Source organism: Dendrobates tinctorius, unplaced genomic scaffold (genome assembly GCF_039654945.1).
Source record: "Dendrobates tinctorius isolate UK_male_01 unplaced genomic scaffold, ASM3965494v1 ptg000241l, whole genome shotgun sequence".
Lineage (NCBI taxonomy): Eukaryota > Metazoa > Chordata > Amphibia > Anura > Dendrobatidae > Dendrobates > Dendrobates tinctorius.
The window spans coordinates 27,410,298-27,435,229 of NW_027361908.1; the positions used below are offsets into that span (position 1 = coordinate 27,410,298).

The 24,932-nt window shown below is 40.9% G+C and overlaps 1 protein-coding gene across 3 annotated transcripts in view; it reads right to left on the reverse strand.

The window, feature by feature from the left end:
- KITLG (KIT ligand) overlaps positions 1-24,932 on the reverse strand; it is a 130,508-nt gene that overhangs the window by 41,168 nt on the left and 64,408 nt on the right. For 2 of the 3 annotated variants that reach the window (XM_073557008.1, XM_073557007.1), the window contains exons 2-3: positions 21,330-21,431; positions 7,485-7,547 (exon numbers count right to left, since the gene is read on the reverse strand). In XM_073557008.1, coding sequence (XP_073413109.1) covers positions 7,485-7,547; positions 21,330-21,431 — 165 coding nt within the window. The remainder of the gene's footprint in view (positions 1-7,484; positions 7,548-21,329; positions 21,432-24,932) is intronic. The other variant, XM_073557009.1, reaches the window with a different exon arrangement.

Consider the following 24,932-nt stretch of genomic DNA (forward strand, 5'->3'; position numbering starts at 1 on the left):
AACAAGTTCAAGCTGCCCTGCAGTCCGAGGGTACAACAGTGTCAACCCGTACTATCCGACGGCGTCTGAATGAAAAGGGACTGTATGGTAGGAGACCCAAGAAGACCCCACTTCTTACCCCGAGACATAAAAAAGCCAGGCTGGAGTTTGCCAAAACTTACCTGAAAAAGCCTAAAACGTTTTGGAAGAATGTTTTCTGGTCAGATGAGACAAAAGTAGAGCTTTTTGGGCAAAGGCATCAATATAGAGTATACAGGAGAAAAAAAGAGGCATTCAAAGAAAAGAACACAGTCCCTACAGTCAAACATGGCGGAGGTTTCCTGATGTTTTGGGGTTGCTTTGCTGCCTCTGGCACTGGACTGCTTGACCGTGTGCATGGCATTATGAAGTCAGAAGACTACCAACAAATTTTGCAGCATAATGTAGGGCCCAGTGTGAGAAAGCTGGGTCTCCCTCAGAGGTCATGGGTCTTCCAGCAGGACAATGACCCAAAACACACTTCAAAAAGCACTAGAAAATGGTTTGAGAGAAAGCACTGGAGACTTCTAAGGTGGCCAGCAATGAGTCCAGACCTGAATCCCATAGAACACCTGTGGAGAGATCTAAAAATGGCAGTTTGGAGAAGGCACCCTTCAAATATCAGGGACCTGGAGCAGTTTGCCAAAGAAGAATGGTCTAAAATTCCAGCAGAGCATTGTAAGAAACTCATTGATGGTTACTGGAAGCAGTTGGTTGCAGTTATTTTGGCTAAAGGTTGTGCAACCAAGTATTAGGCTGAGGGTGCCAATACTTTTGTCTGGTCATTTTTGGAGTTTTGTGTGAAATGATCAATGTTTTGCTTTTTGCTTCATTCTCTTTTGTGTTTTTTCATTTAAGACAAATTAAATGAAGATAATAATACCAAAGAATTTGTTTTTGTAATCATTTTCAGGAAGAAACTGAGTATTATCTGACAGAATTGCAGGGGTGTCAATACTTTTGGCCACAACTGTATGTGACGCCCCTGAGGGTTCAGTCGCCACAGAGGTACTACACCTCCTCCTGAGGTGTGGTGCCCCACCATTCAGGTAAGGTGGAGACACCAGACCACACTCCTCACAACATAGTAACAGACCAACACCTGCATCCCACACAACATAGTAGTGTAGCAAAGCACCTTTGGTGGCTCCCTGCTTGGAACACGAAGAGTGCTGGGAGGTGGGTGGAGCTTAGTCTGCACCAAAAGATTGGGAAGAGTTTAGGATTTAGTCAGTCAGTCTGATGGGGTGAGAAGGAGAGAGAAGATCCCCGGAGAGGGATGGACGAGGGAAGTGCTGCAGCGGACCTCAGTGACCTGAGTCTGCTGGCACAGGAAAGAGACATTGATGGAAAGCCTGACTCTTCATAAGAAAGATAGATTTGAACGGACCGTAAGGAGAAAAGGAGGACTGAGGATTAGGGTTAGAGCAGAACCCTTCCCAAGTTCACAGCACAAGGCCGGGGTCCAGTCCCCGATGTTGTATGGATACTAATGGTCCTGTGACAGACACCAGAGGAATAGAAGTTGTCACCACTTTATTCCCACACAAGACCTAGGGGCACAACAGCAACGAGAGTGAGCAGGGACTTGGCAAGGAGTCCCCGAAGCAGGCTACAGCTGTCTGCCGTACAAGTAGAGTTCATAGGAACATCTGACAGGATGAACTCCAGTGTAACTCAGTACAGAGAGTACTTCACTAATGACGCAAAAGGGAGACGTTCAGAAAAGGCACATATGTTGGCGGAGTGTTGGAACGGAGTACTTCATCTTGCCTGGAAGTTGACTGAGCTCCTGACCCGGAAGTCACGGCACGGACGCGGGCACCTGTATGCTCAACAGACTGTGAGTAAAGCTTTGGAACTACATGCCCTGGTGTCCTCCGCTTATTCCTGCGCCAACACCCTCAGCACTGCTACATCTCTGTGCCTGACACTGACACCATCTACGTCTCTCCCCTAACTCTTCACCTACACTGCCCTGGGACTACTGCCCTACCTGTGGAGGGCCACAACATCATTGCTGCACTACACCATCTGTCCCAGAGGATCTGTCTGCAGCATCAGCTTAACACCTTTCTTGCCGAACACCACAGGTGGCGTCACGAATCATTCAATGAACATTTCTGCTATTTACAATGGGTGCCCAGGGCCACGGACCGGGTCATAGCTGCCGTGACAACAACCCCACTCGTGGAGATCCGCGGGCCCGGTACAAAGTACCCCGCCGCCCTGGGCATGAGGGCGACCCACATACACACGCAGTCGCATGTAAAAGCTTGGGCACCCATGGTCAAAATTACTATGATTGTGAACAGAAGATGAAATTGATCTCTAAAGGGTTATGGTTTGTTCAGAATCATCATTAGGAAAGGCCAGGTGATGCAAATTTCCCAGCTTTATAAAGCTATCTTGTGTTAAAAAACAGCAGCTATGGTTCATCTAAGGGCCCCGTCACACATAGCGATGCACCAGCGATCCCGACAACGATATGACCTTGTCAGGATTGCTGGTGTGTCACTACATGATCGCTGGAGAGCTGCCAAACAGGCAGATCTCAGCAGCGATCAGGACAGCGACAACGCGGGGAACAAGCGCGCACATCGCTTAGTTACCCGCTGTGTATGTTATATACCAGCGTGCTGGTGCAGGGAGCTGGTAACCAAGGTAAACAGCGAGTTTCTAAGCGTTTACATTGGAAACCAGCGTCCAGCTCGCTGATTGCTGGTCTCCCGCCTGCCACACGCAGTGATGAGTGCTGGCCAGCTGGAGACCAACGATCAAAAAAAGGTCCAGGGCATTCGAGCACGATCAGTGATACCCGGCGGGGGGCCGGTTGCTGATACATGTCACACACAGCAATATCGCTGGTGAGATCGCGGTTGCGTCACAAAACTTGTGACTCAGCAGCGATCTCGCTAATGATCTCGCTGTGTGTGACAGGGGCTTAAGATGCTGCCTAGCACTCTAAAAATGAAAATGGTGGAGGCCCACAAAGCAGGAGAAGGCTATAAGCAGATAGCAAAGCGGTTTCAAGTTGTCCTTCCTTAATTACAGTGGAGGTCAAAATAAGGTCTGGAAGACTAAGTACAATTTCAGTGAATGTTGCTCATTTCATTGCTTGAAAGGCAAATCAGAACCCAGGCTTTACTGCAAAAGACCTTCATGGAAGAGTCATCAGAAGAAAACCTCTCCTGCATCCTCACCATAATAATCATCGTCAGAAGTTTGCAAAAGAGCATCTAAGCAAGCCTAGTGTATTTTGTTAACAAGTCCTGTGGACCGATGACGTTAAAATAAAACTCTTTGGCCACAATGATCAAAAGTATGTGTGGAGAAAAAAGGGTACAGAACTTCAGAAAAAGAACATCTCACCAACCATTAAGCATGGGGGTTGATCAATCATGTTTTGGGGTTGGGTTGCAGCCTGTGGCATGGGGAATATTTCATGCGTAGAAGGAAGAATGGATTCAATGAAATTTCAACAAATTCTTGATGCAAAAATAATACCATCTGTAAAAAAGCTGAAGTTGAAAAGAGGATGGCTTCTACAAATAATAAAACTAAACTCACATCAAAATCCACAATAGACTACCTCAAAAGGAGCAAGCTGAAGGTTTTACATTATCTCTCACAGTCCACTGATCTGAACATCACTGAAAACCCAGAAATTCCGCAGAACTGGAAGGATTTTCCCAGGAAGAATGGAAAGAATTGAAAGACTAAAAAAAAAAGCGTTTACAAGCTATAATACTATTTTTGTGCCTACAATACAAAAGAATGTCATCTTTAACCCCTTAATGACCGCTGATACACATTTCAACGTCCACAGATAAGGGTACTTATTCATCAGTGCCGTTAAAAGAAATAATGGTATAGCGCCCCCCAGCATTGGAAAATCTCTGGGTCTTGGCTACCGGGGGTAGCAGAGACCCTGGAGAACATGATCAGGGCCAGTTTTTATGGTCCCATCACAGTGAATAAAGTCGATCACAAAAAAAGACTGATTTTTAATTCTTTTCTCTCTTCTCTGATATGATCTAGGACAGGGTTCCCCAACTCCAGTCCTCAAGGCCCACCAACAGATCATGTTTTCAGGACTTCCTTAGTATTGCTCAGGTGATAATTGCTTCACCTGTGCAATACAAAGGAAACCCTGAAAACATAATCTGTTGGTGGGCCTTGAGGACTGGAGTTATAGAACCCTGATCTAGGATATCAGAGGAGAGAGAAATTGGGTCCCCTGGCCCCCCCCGTACTTCTTCCAACCTTGGGGCCTCCTGCTCTGTCCCCTAGCCCTCCACATCATCTTCCTAGAAGAAAATGGTGGGCGCATGCTCAGTGCACCTGCCGAGATCTACTTGCTGGTACCCGGCATCAATAGGAGATTTTTCCTATTGTTTAATTTTGATAGCTGTGATAGACCCTTTCACAGTGCTCAAAATAAAAAAATAGTAAACCAAAACCCCCTTTGTCACCCCCTTAGCTAGATAAAAAATAATAAATGTTAAATTTTTTTCCATTCTTTGCAGTTAAGGTTGGGGATAAGGTTGAGGTTGGGGTTAGAACTGGGGTTAAGGTTGTGTTAGGGTTGGAGTAATGTTAGGGTTGGGGCTAGGGCTGTGGTTAGAGTTATGTTAAGGTTGTGGTTAGGGTTGTACTGGGAGTTAGGGTTGGGGTAATGTTATCAAATTATGTGACGTACCTGTGGGTTCAAAATACTCACTATACCACTGGATAAAATCATTGAGGGGTGTGGTTTAAAAAAGGGGGTCACTTGTGGGGGGTTTCCACTGTTTAGGCACATCAGGTGGTCTTCAAACGTGGCATGGTGTCCACCGTCGATTCCAGCCAATTTTGCATTCAAAAAGTAAAAAGGTGCTCCCTCCCTTCTGAGCACTGCCATGTGCCAAACAGTGGATTTCTCCCACATATGGGGTATCGGTGTACTCAGGAGAAATTGCACAACAAATTTTGGGGTCCATTTTTTCCTGTTACCCTTGTAAAATTAAAAAAAATTGGGTCTAAATTAAGTTTTTCGTGAAAAAAGTTAAGTTATTTTTTCCTTCCACATTGCCTTAGTTCTCGTGAAGCACCTGAAGGGTTAATAAACTTCCTGAATGTGGTTTTGAAAACATTGAGGGGAGTAGTTTTTAGAATGGTGTCACTTTTGAATACTATGTGTCATATTTGCCCCTCAAAGTCACTTCAAATGTGATGTGGTCCCTAAGAATGGTTTTGTAAATTTTGTTGGAAAAATGAGAAATCGCTGGTCAACCTTTAACCCTTATAACATCCTAATAAAAGAAATATATATACTTCCAAAATTGTGCTGATGTAAAGTAGACATGTGGGAAATGTTATTTGTTAACTATTTTGTGTGACATAACTCTTTGATTTAACCTATAAGTTTGAAAATTGCAAAATTTTAAAAAATGTTGCCAAATTTCCATTTTTTCATAAGTAAACGCAAGTCAAATCAAAGAAATTTTACCACTAACATGAAGTTCAATATGTCACGGAAAACAATCTCAGAATCAGTGGGATCCATTGAAGCCTTTCACAGCTGTAACCTCATAAATTGACAGTGGTCAGAAATGTAAAAAATTGGCTTGGTCATTAAAGGGAATCTGTCACCTGGTTTTGGCGGGCTATTTAAATGAGGTCTGTCCGGTCCGATGGGCGGTGTTTCGGATATTTGCCGCCTCCCCATCCTTGGCTACCGTCCGCAGTTTTTTCACGAATAGGAGTAGGTGTCCGCCATCTTTCGCGCGTGCGCTAAGCATTCTTGGCTAGCGCTAGTGCAGTATGCTTTGCCCAACTGTGGGCAAAGCTGAAAAGCCTTACTGCACATGCGCCAGTTAACTAGGCCCCGGAAAACAGCAAAATACTTCCGGGGCTTAGTTAACCGGGGCATGCGCAGTAAGGCTTTTCGGCTTTGCCCGCAGGTGGGCAAAGCATACTGCGCGTATGCGAGCCAAGAATGCTTAGCGCACGCGCGAAAGATTGCGGACATCTACTCCTATTCATGAAAAAACTGGACGGAGGCCAAGGATGGGGAGGCGGCAAAGATCCAAAACACCGCCCATCGGACCGGACAGACCTCATTTAAATAGCCTGTCAAAACCAGGTGACAGATTCCCTTTAAAGTCAAAATCGGCTCGGTCACTAAGGGATTAACTTTAGGCCTTTTAGAGATCGTTTCATCTTCAACTTGCTTAACTGTTCACAATAACAGTAATTTTGACCAAGGGTGCCCAAGCTATATGTATATATTTGTATATACATATACACATGTATACATACATACATACACAGCACTTTAGCAAAAATACCAAAGTACAAGTAAGGCTACTAGTTTTTGACACTTTCGTGACTGCATGGACAGAACCTTTGATGATGTTATCTGGTGTATTCACATTCCACAGTTTTGCTAACTTATGACCTCTTGTTCCTTTTCCAACACATTTGTTCTTAGCAATTCTTTGCCAAGCAGGTTACGGGAGCTAAATACATGTTAATGCATACTCCCTTGTTGGTGTCATCCATACTCTTCATGCTTGCTGATCTCAATAGGTAGCAAAGCTACAGATCACATATAGTAATGACTGATGTTAAAATACAACCAAGACTAGGTTGAAATTTCAAGTTTTTTTTTTTACAAGAGATTCAAATAACTGGACACATAAATGTAGTGGTCCAGTCAATGATGTTGCATTTTGTGCTAGCTTGTTGCCAGATATTGTTGAAAGTGGAAATCTTACTAATATATGTTTCTAAAACTTAACTGTACAAAGCAAACTTGATCTCAATGAAGTTTAATTAGAGTAAAAACTAGAATTTCTGGGTATTGATGCGAGAGACTCGTGCGAGTTTCTCGCAGCACACACGGTAGTGTGATCCCGGCCTAATCAAGATGTTCTCCTATTTACAAGGCCTTAAAGATAAAAATGATTAAAAAAAAAAAAGTTTATATTGACTTGTACCAGTTATTACTGAAAATACTGAGTCGATAACTGGCAGTATACGGACTTGCTGAGATGGTCGGTTTGTAACAAGCAGCGATGGCATAATTAATTGATATTTTCAACCAATGCAATCACAACATCTAAGCATCCCAAGTTGAAGACATGTATGTGAATTACATTTGCCAGCTATTAGAATCGTATCCATTAGAGGGAACTTATATAAATTAAATCAGCACATGGTCTGATCATACCACAGCTCCTGGGCAGGAGAGGAAGCAAAAGAGTATACAGAAAGGACAATCCCTGTCAATTAAAACATATTTAGGCTAACAAATGGTGGTTCTTATTCAGGAACCCTTATTTCTATACTGGCCAGAGTGAAGAGCTGCTCAGAAAGGGTAAAAGGGTGCTCCATTAATAAATATACCCTACTTGTACCTAAATAAGCTGACCAATCACATTTTTCACACTGCTCAGCATTTACAACACAGATATTCTTACCAGGTGATCCTTTGCTGGGACACGTCTCAGCTGCATCTTGTAATCGCTAGGGAGATTTCCAACCTTAAAATGAAAAATAGAAAAAGTGAGGAGCATTTGATACATTCTGCCATCTCAATAGTTTGACATTGCTGCATCAATTGTTATATATCCACAATTCTTTTTAGATGCTGCCAATAAGTATTTGATATAAGATATATTTTCTATAATGTCGTGAATAAAACGGCTAAACATTAGCCAGTACACAGTTTCACTGCAACACATTCTGCTAGTCCTTTGTTGTCTCAAAAATAATATAGATAACTGTTAATTAAGGCAAGTTGCATCATAAAAGTGCCAAGCTGGCTGTCAGTCAGTGTCGGTGCACAGTCACAGCCACTGATCACTATGTATTGAGCGGTGACTGAATTTGCGCTGGCCACGCCCCTCCGACTAAAAGCCAGAGATTGCCGGGAGGAATAAAGTTAATTTCCTCCCGGCAGTGGAGCTCTCAGTGCTTCAGAACACTAGTGACCTGAAGATTAACCCCATATCTGCAGGTTAATAGCATTTTTTTACATGACAGGTTCCCTGTAGCATATTAAGGCTCATTTGCTGATACAGATGTTTAGGATACTTTTACACATGCAGTTTTAATCTACTTATATTAGTATTCCTATTTCATACATTTATGGTATTTCTACAGGATATTCTAAAATTGTATTACAGTAGAATAATGACAAGAACTTGCATGCTACTTTCAGTGGAGAAGTAGTCAGAATTCCGATATAAATGGATGAGAGCCACCACCTTTCCTCTGACATCGAAGTGTGTGGCCCTGTTCTTAGTAAATGCCAGTCCAATCGGTGGGACCAACACACTCTATACACTTATGGCACATCCTAAGAATATGCCATAAATATAGAAGATGGAAAAACCCACTCAAATAAGCATGAAAATCCTGGTTGTTATGTTTTTGTCATCTACTTTTGGTTCTAAAACTGTTCACAAGACCCTGTCTATTTTAACAGTTTTTGTTCCGCATTTGTCATCTGTATTGCCTCTGTGCTGGATTTAGGTTTTAATTTCTGTTTTGAAAAACTGAAGGCGGTGCATGGTCTGAGCCTTCATTTACATATTCACTATAAAAAATGAATTTTTCAATGTTAACGCAGATTAAATCAAAGTACTTTAATCTGATTTTAGGGGTTATTTTAAATTAAAGGTGGGAATTAGCAGTGTTGTACATGTAGCTAAGGATAGCTGTCAGTCATTACATGTCTGACACTGTTAACACTCCATTTCGTTTAAATTAAGCTCTGGAGGCAGATTCTCAGGGAGAAATGTGTCTGGCCGATAGATTTTAACAACTCATTTACATATTAAGAAAAACGTGCATTTCTCTTTTATATGACATTTGATGGCAAACTTCAAGATATTCAGCTTCCTATGACCTACGTGCCCGTATAGATGGCTTTGAATGGTTGAGCCTACAGACAGATTCTCTTTCTGGGTGCCATTACTTATGCATCTGAGTGAATTATTGCTAATTGCAGGGCTGCAGCTGTACTTACAAGTGTGGAATTTAATTGTAATTTGCATATTGCACAATCCACTAATTTGCAACTGTGTAATACCACTTGAACATTACTGATTAATTTAAAGGGGTTGTCTGGTCCAAATCCATAAGTCTGCCGTCACTCTCTGTGACGGCAGACTTATGAATCCCCCCATCATGTGGGGATTAGTGGCTTTCTGAGCTAGGACTGGAGGGCATGTGTGAGTGACTGCAGACTTATTGATTTGGACCTTTAAGGCTAAGTGCACACGTTGCAGAAATTTTCTGCTCAAAAACCTGAATCCCTTCCCAGAAACCGCACCTATTTTTCCGTTTTTTGCGCGGTTTTGATGCGTTTTTGATGCGTTTTTTTTCCGCAGCGGTTTAAAACCGCATGGAAGAGGCCTAAAACGGGGAAAATCCGCAAAATTAATGAGCATGCTGCGTTTTTTACCGCGATGCGGTTTTTTCGCGGTAAAAAACACATCAATGTGCACAAAAAGTGCAAAATGCATAGAAATAACTGTGCAGCTTATTTTTAGCGGTTTTATAGCGAAAACCGCAGTAAAAACCGCTAAAAAAACGCTGTGTGTGAACACAGCCTAAATATTTTATTGTTAAATATCATTAGCTGAAGTGATTACCACTATATGACAAGAAATAATTGGACTACAAAGAAATCAGTCACACAATTAGCTTTCCTGGTTTTCTACCAAAAAACATATGCACAAATGGTAGGTATATTGCCTTTCTGGACAACCCCATCACATACAGATCAACCACCTGCATATTGCAGAGCCCTTTGCAAATGGAAATATTTTGAGCATGTAGAACAGAATTAGCCCTAAAGTAAAAAACAGACAGGTCAAACTACAGGGGTTAAGTGATTCATATCAGATTTCATTTTTAAGACAGTTGAATTGTAGGCTGAACAAAAGCATGGAAGCGCTGACTGCAGAGAAGCATGGCCATAATGTATTACCACTAATGTAAGTCAATCACCTGATGATATATAGTGTTACAGTTTACCAAGCTGGACTGTTGTTATAAGAATTCACATAACTATTTTCAGAATGTGCTAACAAGCATGCTAACGTTGAGGACATTGTAGCCATATAAAATTGCACTTTTAAGGAGGATTTTTCACCAGTTTGAGCATGTTAAGTTGTGCCACATCATGGAAATGTGATTGCAAAGCATACTGTAAGTAAAAAAAAAAACATAGTTTTTATTTTTTAATTTCTCCCTCTATGTTGAGGAGATATTAGCTTGTAAAGTTTAGGTTACAATTCATGCAATTTCATAGTTTAATCGGCTGTTACCATAGATTAGTCTCTGGGGGCATGTACTTCTTCCCCTGCATGGAGTAGACCAATCATAAGTAGGCAGCAAAATATAAGGGAAAAAAAGAACATGATGTCACAACACCCTAGAACAGGCAGAGCTATGTGTTGTGAGTTCATTTTTCCCTTCACCGTTGAGGTCTGATGAACTCCCTCCTCTGGTGAAGGAAGGTAGTGAGGCTGATTACCAAACACCTGGGCAGCTAGATGATGACTGGGTGGCTGGAATTGAGGACTGGATATAAGGCAGCCGACGCCTTTCTGCCTTGCTGTTGATCCTGCTGGATTCTTGGAGACCAGTCTGATTCCTGCGTCTCAAAGCTAAGTTTTTCTGCTCTGCTTTGTACACTTAAGTTTTGTTTTTGTTTTGCCTTGTTTTTTGGGAGTTCTGCCATCCCCGGCCGGGGGTGAGCTGAATTCCATTTTTGTCTCTGATCTGTTGATCTTTTTGCTCTGTCTTCAGAATATACCCGAGTGCTGATATAGTCTTTTGAAGCCTAGCGACTTCAGGGCCTGTTTTTCCTATCAGTCGGTTGGCACATTTTGGATAGGGTTTTTGCAGATGGCAGACAGCAGCTTTCCTATCCTGTCCTATTTAGTTAGCTTGGGCCCCATCATTTGCTCAACCTATCTTTCTATCTGTGTTAGTGTTTTCATCTTGCTTCACCGTCATTATATGTTGGGGGCTGCCCTATTGCTTTGGGGTCTGCTCTGGGGCAGTTTAGTTTTTCCCCTTTCTGTCTTTAGGCTATGTAGTTCTCCGGCTGTGATCGAGGGGTCTAGGGCACCGTAAGAACCCCCCACGGCTACTGCTAGTTGTTATGGATAGGTTCAGGGGTCTGCAATCCGATAGCTGGTATTTTGTTTTTTCCTCCTTCGGTGACTCATCATAACAGCTATGTGTGATTACAAAGTGCTAGGAGTAGAGCAGAGATGTCTGTGATTACATATACCTTTCAGCTTACATATCAGGGCAGCCAGTGTGTTGGGAGAGGTAGTAGAAGAAAGCTTTATCTCATTACAAACATGCCTGATGCTGCTAGTTTTCACAGTGCTGTTAGCTGTGACGTATCACTCTCCCCACACTGCCTGCTGTGAGATGAAGCTGAAGAAGTGTTACTAATTACTCACCTCTGCTCTTCTCCTGGCACTTTATAATCATGCACAGCTCTGCAGTGAGAGCAGAACTATCATCAAATCTCACACAGAAGAAAGTCTGTTCTAAGCTGTTGTGGGGGCGTTTTCCCCTATATTTTGCTGACTGCTTATGACTGGTTAAGCTCATATCTCCGCAATGGAGAGAATAAATGAAAAAAATTAAAATAATCTAGTTCTGGAGCCATCATACCATAATGTGTCCAGTTTAACATATTCAAACTGGTGAAATGTCCTCTTTAAGGAACCACACTACATGCAGGTTTAAGGTGCATTGTACTAGATGGTTTGACGACAAAAAAATCATTAAAAAATACCAGCTTTTAAAAGGAAAAGAAAAAAAATTATACGAACATTTTCCTGACAATATAAAATTTTTAGGATATTGTTTTTAAATGCGTTTTAGTGTGTGGTTTTGTTTTTTTTTTCAACATTATGAATGCATTTTTATCAGTGTAAAAATTATGAGAACTGTAAATAAAAAAAAATTAAAGATTTCTCCTAATTACATTTAAAAGAAGGTCTATGGGGGAGGTGATTTAGAAAAAGAAAGTAACTATCTCTGGCAAAAAAAAAAAGAAGCCAAAAGCCAACATGTTTTAAAAAAGTCAATGCCAGGAAAACTAAAGAAAATGGTGCCGCAGTTGTCTAAAATAAAAGCAGTGTCTGAATGCACCGCAATGGCAAGATGGGTTTTGGAACCACTCCTTGTCTTACATTACTTGTGAAAGAGTACTTTACACTACAATGTAGCCGGTTAACACTTATTCTGGGTACAATATCTGCCTGCGTCAAAAGACTCTGGTGCTGCCTGCCCAGGATGAGCTTGTGGCGAGTTCTTCACGCTGCATATTTTTGCAGTGTTATAAGCGCAGTGTTTCACAATTCCAGCAAAATTTATGGGATTTATAGAAATCTCCTGCCCACAGCACTACTTTTTTTTTTTTAACTCCGCTTAAACTGATCTGTGTTGTGCTTAAAATCTGTAATATGTCAATTTCTCTCGCAGACACGCTAAGTTTTATGCGCTGATTTTTCCAATACACTCGAATTAGATACGGAAAATCCGCAGATAAAAAAACAAACGCGCGTTTTTATTGTGTGCGAAAACAACAAAAACGCTTATAATCAGCACATGACTATACCAATAAAGCTTATTCAAAGCCAAATATCAGGAAGTATCAAAAACAAAGCAGCTTTGTTTAAAACAAGAAATACGAAAAAGAAACAAACTGCAATAGAAAATCATGTAAAAAAACACACTCAAAAAATCTTTTTTGCAGAAAACCTTCAACATCAAGAACTCCAACACCCATTGTGGGAAATGAGCCTAAAGAAATTGATAGCCTTTATTTTAAGGTGACGAAACAATCACTGACCTCAGGGAGACCAGTCAAAGAAAACACTGCGGCAGCCGGCAAAGGCGCTCAATCAGTGAATTCCTAGGTGCATTGCTCCCTGGGAAATAGGAATATGCAAATAAAGTCCGTGAAGCCTCATTTAAGAGTCTCAAACACGGGACTAGCCAGATCTTCCTCCAGGGAAGGACCCAGCCAAGGAGTGGCTCCTTTCTTAAACCACCATTACCACCATATTAAGTGGCCCTTTAAGTCAATATCCAGCTCTTAACGAGTTTACAGATATGACAAGGGAAATACCAAGGCCAGGTATCCATCCACAGACAGCTGTTTCGGGGTGTTGCCCCTCATCAGTGTGGAGTAGGATTCTGGCTAGGTGGGAGCAATGCCTAGTAGACCAACATCACGAAACAATTACTGACCTCAGGGAGACCAGTCAAAAAGCTGGATATTGACTTAAAGGGCCACTTAATATGGTGGTAATGGTGGTTTCCGAAAGGAGCCACTCCTTGGCTGGGTCCTTCCCTGGAGGAAGATCTGGCTAGTCCCGTGTTTGAGATTCTTAAATGAGGCTTCACGGGCTTTTGATTTTAAAGGTGTCACGTTTGGAGCAGATCTTAAGGCCGGAGTCACACTACTGTATAATACCGCCGAGAGCTATGTGACAAAACATAGCATAGCCCTCGGCCCAGTGTTACTCTATGGAGCAGCTCACATTTGCGATTATTTTCTCATGCCAAATCGGCATACAAGAACAATTGGAGCATGCTGCGATTGACACCAAGACTCGATCGAGTCTTGGCTCACTCACACCCATATAAGTCTATTGGTACGAGTGACACAACACACAGCACTTGGATATCACCCGAGAGCGGTGCGATATACGCCAACGCCAGCAGTGGAGGGGATGGAGAGATTAATTTCTCCGCCTCCTCCACAGCTGTGATTCGATTCTCTCTGTGCAAGAGGCTCCGAGCACAGTAGCATAACACTGGGCTCACGCTCGCAACAGAGCAAGAGCCTAGGGTAATTAGCATTTCGCATCAAATGCTCTCGCATCAGATGCCATATACTAGTGTGACTCCAGCCTAAGAGAATTCTCACCATAGTAGTGACAGGGTTTTTGTTTAACAAGGTTTTAACAATGCACACAAAACATTAAATGACCACCAAATTGCAACATAGAAGGTAAACGTCAGTCACTTCATAGCCTGTGTAGACAGGCGGACAGCACTTCCAAAGCACAGAGAATAAGTGATTATACACATGGATACAAAAAAATTTTTCATGTGCCAAGGTTTTTTCAATGGATTTAAGGTATTCTGTGGGTGCAGAATTTAAACATCCCATTACATTTGCCAAATTAGTTCTAGAGGAGAGAAGAGAGAGAGAAAAGAGTGAGAGAAGAAAGAGAAAAGAGGGAGAGAAGAAAGAGAAAAGAGAGAGAGGAAGAAAGACGAGAGACAGAGAAGAGAAAAGAGAACAAAAGAGGGAGAGAAAAGGCAGAAAAGAGGGGAGAGAAGAGAAAGAGAAAAGAGAGGAGAGAGACTAAGAAAGAGTAGAGGGAGAAGAGAGACATTAAAAGAGGGAGAGAAAAGGGAGAGAAGAGGGAGAGAGCAGAAAGAGAAAAGAGAGGAGAGAGACTAAGAAAGAGGAGAGGGAGAAGAGAGACATTAAAAGAGGGAGAGAGATGAAGAGGAGAGACAAAAGAGAAAAAAGAGGGAGAGAAAAGGGAGAGAAGAGAAGAGAGACAATGAAAGAGAGTGAAAAAAAGAGGGAGAGAAGAGGGAGAGAGGAGAAAGAGATGAGAGACAAAGAAAGAGGAGAGAGAGAAGAGAGAAGAAAGAAAAAAGAGGGAGAGAAGAGGGAGAGGAGAGAAGAGAGAGAAAAAAGGGAGAGGAGAGAAGAGAGAGAGATTGGACTCAGACTAATCTTATTTAATGAATCAGTGCAGATTTGTGTATTTCTTCTAAGCTGTTTTTGGCATGAGAAAAAAAATCACCACATGCTGCGATTTCACTCAGAAATGTGACGGGTGTAACAAAAAAAATTGGATGTGATACAGACCATCAGTATGCAATCCAATTTTTTACAGATACATTGCAATTCTATAACATAGTAAACTGTAAACGATTAATAACTGCTGAGCGAAAAAGCGGATTGTGTACAGATGACAAGTGAGGAAAAAAATCGTACCACTTTCCTGTATGAGAACGGGACAGCAGAATTTTGATATGCTACCATGAGCGTACCCTTACAGACTGCGTTTTAGAGACAAACCTGGATGACTGTATTGATAAGATTTTATAATGGATTAAAATAAAAAAAAAACTGTTTGGTTAAGTGCTTAACGTCAGCCCAGTTTGAGCAACGGTTATTTAACACAGTCCATTCATGACAGTTAGAGAAGGAAGCCAAATTTCAGGATTAAGGCTTTGGCTCCACTACCATCATTAGGAGTTTGTGTTTGCTATGCCACTTTTTTTAAGAAGCTGGCAAACCTTTCGAAATGAGGCAAACAAACCTTGCAAACGATATTTATTCAACAAACAAGGCAAATGATTTTCATGCCCAGGTAACTTTTAGTAGCTATGTTTTAAAACCGGTCTTATGCAATCTTCACAGTTCTACTGTCACCGGCACAGAGTGGAGGTAGCCTCTTAGAAGCCTAAGTAAATATTTTTCAGAAAGTCACACATCAATTACTAGAAATAAGTGTCATGTTTTGTAACTTTATGTTCACCTTATCATTGCTTCCTGGTAGTTTAGAGGCTGAAATATTGCGCAATCAAAAAACAGGCCACATCCCAGTACTCCTTAATTAAAACTCTTTCCAAAAAAATCAAACGGCATTCATTTCTAGAATGGTTATATGACCATGAAGTTTCCTCTGCCTGAGAATCGCTTAGCCATCCGATTACAATTCCAAAGTCTTTGTTTTCTTGATAAACCCTTATGGGGTACTAGAGGTCATGAGTATAAGAATGAGGAAAATCTGGCATGAAAGTATATACTACTTTACTACTACTGCGTCTGCAGGTGATTAAAGGGGATCTGTAATCATAATAGGCTGCATCTTACATCAACAGGTCCACACTTCTAGTATACAGAAGAGCATGCACACAAAAAAAAAGTGGGTCATTTAGCTACTTAAAGTATTGAAAGGATGCATGACCATAACAGCTAATTTTCCCTACATCCATCTTCTTTTGACAAATAAAAACCCTCCCTACATATAAAATAAAAATGTACTCATGACCAATGGTTGGTCAGAAATGAAAAAAAGAAACACTGTATAAGCAATCTTGGATTTTTCTTTCATCCGATGATGCAGCCAGTGCTAATAAATCGTGATGAGCGAACGTGCTGGGATAAGGTGTTATCGGAGCATCCTCGGGTGCCAACAGAGTGACTTCGGTGTGCTCAAGTAATATGCTCTTGTCCCCGCGGCTGCTTGACTTGGTTCGATAGCCGCAACACATGCAGGATATCCCTGTTTGTTAGGCAATCCCTGCATGTGTTGTGGCTATCGAACAGCTGCGAGACATGCAGCCGCAGGGACTCGAACATATTATTCAAGCACACCGAAGTCACTCGGTCTGCACCCGTGCATGATCGGATATCGCCTTATCCGAGCACGTTTGATCATCACTACTAATACACATACAAAGATATCCAATGCAGCCAACTAATGTTTTGAATGATAATGAACGATCACAGGCATTGTTTGAAGAGACCGATCGGTCATTTCACCGATGCAACTAAGAATTGTCTAAGGTGTAATGAAGGCCATAACAGAAAGTACATATATGTATACTTTTACATATGCATTGACAGTATGCTAGAATTTTAGAGGGCTCCAAACATTGGTTATTAGCCTCAGGCTTTAAAAAAAAAAAATACAGTCCCTGCTGTTCACACATCTGTTCCACTACATGGCGATACAACCATGAAGAGATGTCACACTGTAATTCCCATATCTTTTTAAAGGAAAAGAAAGCACCTAACAACTGCTAGAAGCATTCAGGCCAATGTCATAAGTATCTACATATCAGAGGAACCAGTCGTTTCGATCTGCTAAATTTGTACACAATCTTTTTGATCTTTGGTTACTGATCTGACAACCGCTATGATTAGAAATACCTGTCATGAGGCCCATGATAAAGGGGAGCGTTGTCCATCTACAGTGTGGTGGTAAGGATTAATGTAAACCAAGGCACTATTTATATAGTATGTATGTGCATAAAGGATACATGACATTAAAATGGTGCAAAATTAGTCATACAAATGTAGCAACACCAACTGACTGCAACAACTGTCGGCCATCCTTGCTAAACTAATGTTCTAAAGCAAATACTCAGGCGGACGTGTGCCCAATCCATTTTTTATTGGACATAGATCAATTTTAACAATAGAAAGAAACATGATTTACGACCTGACAAATTGCACGCACACTATGGAGTCTCAGATTATACATAAAAGAAAACCAATGACTTTGCCAAAGGTCCAGGTTACAAAGAAAATCTGAGCCAACACTGCACATGAACGCTCGTAAAAATACCCAGTACCAATAAGCAGGACCACGCAACAATAAAATGGAGCAAAACGTAAAACGGCAACACCTGCATTGAAGGAAATCAGGAGTGATGTTTGATCCACACATCTGTTTTTAGCACACAAAAAAGTGAGAAAAAATTGTATTGTAACAATTTTGTTCCAGTCAAGATAAGTGCAAACAGCCATAAAATGAGTCAAGGATAGTTTAGTTCATAAATTTCCCTTTAAGGATTATATATAGAGTGCAACAATATCAAATTACATCAAGTACAAACACATGGAAATTATTCTTGGTAAATCCAAAGATATGGAAAAATGTGCTGCCAAGTTATCCATTTTAATCAAACAATATGAAAACAAGCCAGAAAATTAAACAAAAGCTGCTACTGGCATACAGTAATTGCCTACATGTCATCCGTCATAATTATATATCACACATTTTCTAGAAAAGAGAGTGTACATATTATTTCTGTTAAAACCAGAAAACACTCTTTTTTTTTTTTTCTTCTCAATGCACTATTTTTATTTTTTTCCACTGTAAAGTACACTTTGGTCATAAATTGAGGCTCTCAAAACAAATACAAAGAAAAATTACCATTCAAAACGCTCCTATTGAGAGGTCAGAATCTTAGTTAACCCCATTACGACCTTAGATGTATAGGTACATCCAAGGTCGTCTCCATGCAGCGGCATTTAACGGCATCTGATCAGCTAACATGCGTCTCTACTGGCCATATTGACAGAACCCCCCCCTCGCAAAAACACAAAATTACAGGGTTGTGAAGGGGTTAATCCATTCAGGCACCAGCAAAGCAGTTTAATGAAAGCTGATTACAAAACTGATTTTTAAACTCAAATATATGCATGTAAGGAAAAGAAAACAAAAAAAAAAAACCAAAGTCTATATACATATAATGTTAAAATGTACATATGTAAAAATTGTCCTTACAAAATGAATAACCCTTTTAACCCCTTCACAACCCCAAGCCTGTTTTCAGCTTCCTGACCAGGCAAAATTTTGCAATTCTGACCATTGTCATTTTATGAGGAAATAACTCTGGAACGCCTCAACGCATCCCACTGATTCTGAGACGGTTTTTTCGTGACATATTGCACTTCATAATAGTGGTAAAATTTGTTTGCTATAACTTGCATTTAATTGCGAAAAGAAATTTGGCAAAAATGTAGAAAATTTTGAAATTTTCAAACTTTTAATTTTTATGCCCTTAAACCAGAGATTTATGTTGCAAAAATAGGTAATAAATAATTAACATTTCCTACATGTCTAGTTTACATAAGCACAATTTTTTAAACATTTTTTTGTTACAAAGTTATAAGGGTTAAAAGTTGACCAGCGATTTCTCATTTTTCCAACACAATTTACAAAACCATTTTGTTCTTTAGGGACCACCTCACATTTGGAGTGACTTAGAGGGCCTATATGACAGAACATACCCCAAAGTGACACCATTCAATATTCAATAAGTTTACTAACCCTTCAGATGCTTCACAGGAATTAACAGAATGTGGAACACAAGTTAGTTATATTATGCACTGCGCATGATCTAACTTAACTTGTTAGCGCTGGTGACACGGACGTCGGGATGACAACATCGGGTCACCATGGCAAGGATTACCCCCCCCCCCCGCAATTACCTGCCTTCTACATGGTGCGATCTATATCAATTGCAGCATTTAGCGGGTTAAAACTGCAGAACAAATGTCCAGACTATTAATTGTGCACATTGGTGCCAGGATCTGTTCTGTCAGATTTTTGATTTTTCTTACTCATAAATACTGCTAAATTCTGCTGGTATCTCTATTGTAAGAATATATACAGTACAGAAACATGACAAATCCCATTATAAATCAATAACATTTTAGAACTAAAACCAGGAAGGTCACTTGACAAAAAACTAATTTGTTTTTGCTTCTTTAATCAAACAATTTAAGAAACTCAAGTGCTGTTCTAAGCACATGGGTGACAGTTGATGGATTGAGCAGAAAATATGGTATTTTAAAGAGCCAGACAGCATTTAAGCAATGGTAGTAGAAATGCACATACTTGATGTGTGGTGTATGAAGAATACACTAACAAATTATCAGTTAACAAAAATATATTTTAAAGGGAATCTGTCACCTGTTTTGGCCTCTACAAGATGCGGCCGCTGCCTTTCAGGGCTTATCTACAGCATTCTATAATGCTGTAGATAAGCCCCCAGTCTGACCTGAAAGATAAGAAAAATAACTTTTATTATACTCACCCGGGGGGGCGGTCCGGTCTGATGGGTGTCGCAGGTCCGGGTCCCGCGCCTCTAATCTTCTTGCGATGCTGCCCTCCTGCTTGCTTAATTGCTCCCCAGCATTGCACTCCTGCGCAGGCATACTTCTCTGCCCTGTTGAGGGCAGAGCAAATTCCTGCAGTGCGCAGGTGCTGGACCTCTCTCACCTTTTCCAGCACCTGCGCACTACAGTACTTTGCTCTGCCCTCAACAGGGCAGACAAATACGCCTGCACAGGAGTGCGATGCCAGGGACCATGAAGCAAGCAGGAGGGCACATCACAAGAATATGGGAGGCACCAGACCCGGACCTGAGACACCCATCGGACCGGACCGCCCCCCAGGTGACTATAACAAAAGTTATTTTTCTTATCTTGCAGGTCGGATTGGGGGCTTATCTACAGCATTACAGAATGCTGCAGATAAGCCCTGAAAGGCAGTGGCCGTATCTTATATCGGCCAAAACAGCTGACAGGTTCCCTTTAAAACCAGTGATACACACAATAGGCACTTATTACACGCACACACGTAAGCATCGAGAACATGGTTTGGTCTTCAATTTAAGCAAGTTAGAATATTTTTATGCAATATTATAAATGTACTGCCCGTTTCGATCAACGTGACATGACATATTTGTATTCTTTTTGATGTTCTTGTTTATTCAAGTCAGTGTAGCCTGCCGCTACACTGAGGACAAAGCAGAAGGTCCTTTTATTTAACTTCTAAGATTCAATTCCTATGCATTTTACATTAATTAGAAATAGTGGTAATACTGGATTAAAGAAAAACAAAAGTAAAAGCTTGTGGTAAAGAAACTTTATAAAAGTGATAGTAATTCATGGTAGCTTGACAGTACTTTTAAAGTAGTAATGTGGGCCCCATTTTGTAATTTCATCAATAATAGCTGAAATGGACATCCTATATATACTGTTAGTGCTTATTCATATCAATCAAGACTCTGAGTCAGTGAGCCCTTTATGCTGTCTTGCATACAATGTATGTTAATTTGAGTATAAACAATCATTTAAGTTGGCCATAAATATTAGATGTCTGTCAGCAGAACAATTATTTGGCCAACAGCCATCTTGGTCGCATGTCCTATAAACAGGATTGCTCTTTTGGCTAAGCACCTCTGTGCTCCATATCAGAAAGTTGCCATCTAGCTCATCAGCTGGGGGCTTTTGTCCAGGAGAACAATGTGAGCGGCAATCCAAAATCAGACATCCTCGACTGACATCTCCATCATCTCTCCTAACAATAAGTTGGCCGGTGTCCTCATATACATTAGACTGTCGGACGAACTCATCAGTACCAGCCAACATTAATTTAATGTGCTCAGGGACCTTTATTTTTTTTTCACAGATGACCACTGCATTGTAGAAAAAGTAGTACAGACATGTTGTGTATACCAACCAATAAGATCAATAATTTCACTTTCTAACTCACAGTTAAAAATTTGGAATTGGATTGGTTGCAAATAGCCTACAGACATCCCTTTACTACTTGGCTTTATAAATGGTGCCCAGTAGGTCTTCTAAAGTGTTGTGGAAATCCAATGTCATACATTTTTAAGTGTTCTTATGGAATAATGAAATGTAAAAATATTTGCCTTACCAGTTTTTCAATGTCATGCACAGCATCAGTCAGAGGATTTGTGCACGGGCTTCCGAAGCATACAAAAAATAGTTGAAGATAAATACATGTGATAATCCAAGTCTGAAAAAAAAACAGATCATTGTGAGCCCACGGAATAACACAATAATATAATATATTACATTTTATTTCTATAGCGCCGACATATTCCGCAGCACTTTACATTTCAGAGGGAACTTGTATAGACAATAGACATTACAGCATAACAATAATCACATAGATTATAACAGATACCAAGAGAAATGAGGGCCCTGCTCGCAAGCTTACAGTCTATGAGGAAAAAAGGGAGACACGACAGGTGGGTGGTAACGGTTGCCCTGATTGTATGGACCAGCCATAATGTTAAGTGTGTAACGGTACAGAGGCAGAGGGCTAATGGACGCATAAAGCATGTGGGAACATGATATGTAACAATAAAGGTTATATATTTAAAAACTAAAAAAAAATACCCTACACAAAAGTGGTCTTCAACAAATATTCCAGTAATATTGTCAATAAATAAGTTGCTATCCAAATGTAGCATGAGTCTAAAGGCCCCGTCTCACTAAGCAATCTCGGTAGCGAGATCGCTGCTGAGTCACAACTTTTGTGACACAACAGCGATCTCACCAGCGAGATCGCTGTCTGTGACAGCGATCAGCGAGCGGCCCCCCTGCCGGTATCGCTGATCGCTGGAAGAAACCTCTGGACATTTCTTTGGCCGCTGGTCTCCCGCTGGCCAGCACGCATCGCTGCGTGTGACAGGCGGGAGACCAGCGATCAGGTGTAAAAAATAATTAAAAAAATAAAAAATATAGTTATTCTCACCTTCCGACGTCACGTTCAGCCATCCTGCCTCTCTCCACGCTCCGGTCCCAGTGATCCTTTGCACGAATGACCGCGAGACTTTGTTATCCCGCGAGACTGTGACATCTCGCGGTCATTCTCGCAAAGGATCACTGGGACCAGAGCGTGGAGAGAGGCAGGATGGCTGAATGCGACATCGGAAGGTGAGAATAACTATATTTTTTATTTTGATTCTATTTTTTACAGGATGGCCAGCGATGCCGGGTGCTCGGCATCGCTGTGCTGATCGCTGGTGAAGCTGTCTGTGTGACAGCTCACCAGCAATCACATAGCGATTTACCAGCGATCCTGACACCTTCATATCGGTGTCGGGATCGCTGGTAAGTCGCTTAGTGTGACGGGGCCTTTAGATGCAGGATGTTAGCAACTGAAAACTAATCTATTTTCTTACTTTCAGTCTAAAAACATTGACTTAGCTTCTGAAGTCTACAGTATTAGCTCTATCACTGCTTTATTTCCATTTTATACCACGTTCTCATTATAATAAGTGCATTTCTGTAATCACATGATATAGACATTCCTTAATTTAATACGTGACGACTATGAACAATTATGACATACAAAGCCATCCACAACCGGTCTCCTCCATACATCTGTGACCTCGTCTCCCGGTACTTACCTGCACGCAACCTCCGATCCTCACAAGATCTCCTTCTCTACTCCCCTCTTATCTCCTCTTCCCACAATCGCATACAAGATTTCTCTCGCGCATCACCCCTACTCTGGAACTCTCTACCACAACATATCAGACTCTCACCTACCATCGAAACCTTCAAAAAGAGCCTGAAGACCCACCTCTTCCGACAAGCCTATAACCTGCAGTAACCACCGATCGACCAAAACGCTGCACGACCAGCTCTACCCTCGCCTACTGTATTATCACCCATCCCTTGTAGATTGTGAGCCCTCGCGGGCAGGGTCCTCTCTCCTCCTGTACCAGTTATGACTTGTATTGTTTAAGATTATTGTACTTGTTTTTATTATGTATACCCCTCCTTACATGTAAAGCGCCATGGAATATATGGCGCTATAACAATAAATAATAATAATAATAATAATAAATATGCATCTATGAATACTTGAAATATAAAATTTATTTCAAAGACCTCCCCTGGATAACTGATCATTAATCCCAAACATAGCATCTACTCAATGGCCTTCAGCGAATGATTTGTGTTAATGCGCTTTTCTGGTTGAAACCACAAAATGATGTTTAATCCACAATTTTCTTGAATTAGCAAGATGAAAGACTGGTGAGTGTCTTATCTTTGGGAGGAATGTTTTACTAGGTATGAATGAATGTGGCTAGCAGCAGAATGAAGCTAGAAAGGCCTGGAGGAAATACTTTGTCTCTGGTTGGAACAGGGTATTCAGAAGTGTCTGTCCATCTGCTAACTTGCACAATACAGAAGTGACTGTTGTGGCCTGGCTAACAAAAGGAATGTATTTTTATTTCTGACAGGTTACTAATTACAGGTAGACTTCTTTTAGGCTATGTTCACACATTCAGTATTTGGTCAGTATTTTACATCAGTATTTGTAAGCCAAAACCAGGAGTGGGTGATAAACACAGAAGTGGTGAAGTGATTCTATTATACTTTTCCTCTGACTGTTCCACTCCTGGTTTTGGGTTACAGTTACTGAAGGAAAATACTGACCACATACTGAACGAGTGACCTTGGCCCTAATTCCTTTTAGAAAATTTATGACTTTAAAGTGCATATAAGATATACAAAATGGTTTGAGACACTGAGGCATTATTGGTTGCCAAAGGGAAATATTATCAAAAGTATTCTTGTTTCCTTCAAAAATCTGTAACAAAATCATAGCTGATTCTGTTCACAACTAGACTCAAGAGTGGACCCAGACAGAAGAGGGCCCTGCAGAAGAACAGTATATGGGTCACTTGCAGGCCCATAACTCAGCACAGTGCACAATTTCAGCATCCTTGGATGTGTAAGTGGGTCCCCTTACTTGTGCAGCCGTACAGGGGTCAAAAAAGTAGCACCAATGGTATGTCCACCCCAGATTATATTAATTTTTCTATATGGCAAAGTTCACAGAGGACAACCAGTATACATTCATAAAAGACCCGTATACAAATGAAAAGCATATTATTACATTATATTTACTTTTAGAGACAATCACCAATGATGTAAAGGTTCACACAAACCAGAAAAGTTGACTGTACATTAGAGATAGGTGGTCGATTCGCGAGACTTTAGTCCATCAGCCATGCCAGTAGTCCTTGACCGCTGGATTGGAGGCTGGCAAATCTCTTACCTTCCAGAATCCCCGGAACAGCTGGTTACTTACCAGGCTGCTGCAATGTCATCATTGTGGTGTTGGAGATCCTGGAAGGTATTGTGGTGGAGGTAGGATCCTATATTATATTATATATATATATATATATATATATATATTATATATATGCCACTAATTAAGAGATAATAGATGCAGATATTGCCGTACGGGTTATTTGAATCCAAGCCATCCCTCCATAGCAACACTGCGGATGACTGAATACAAACTGGAAATTATGTCATCAGAATAAGTCAGCCTCTGGCTCTGGACCTGTAACGTTTAGGTCATCATATTTCAGCAGAGAAATTATGTTTTTGACAGTTTTACAGATTCCCCTGTATGTCTCCTCATATAGATAGAGTATTTTAGTTTATTGGGTGTTGCAACATTTCACATGTTGTATTGTCATTGAAT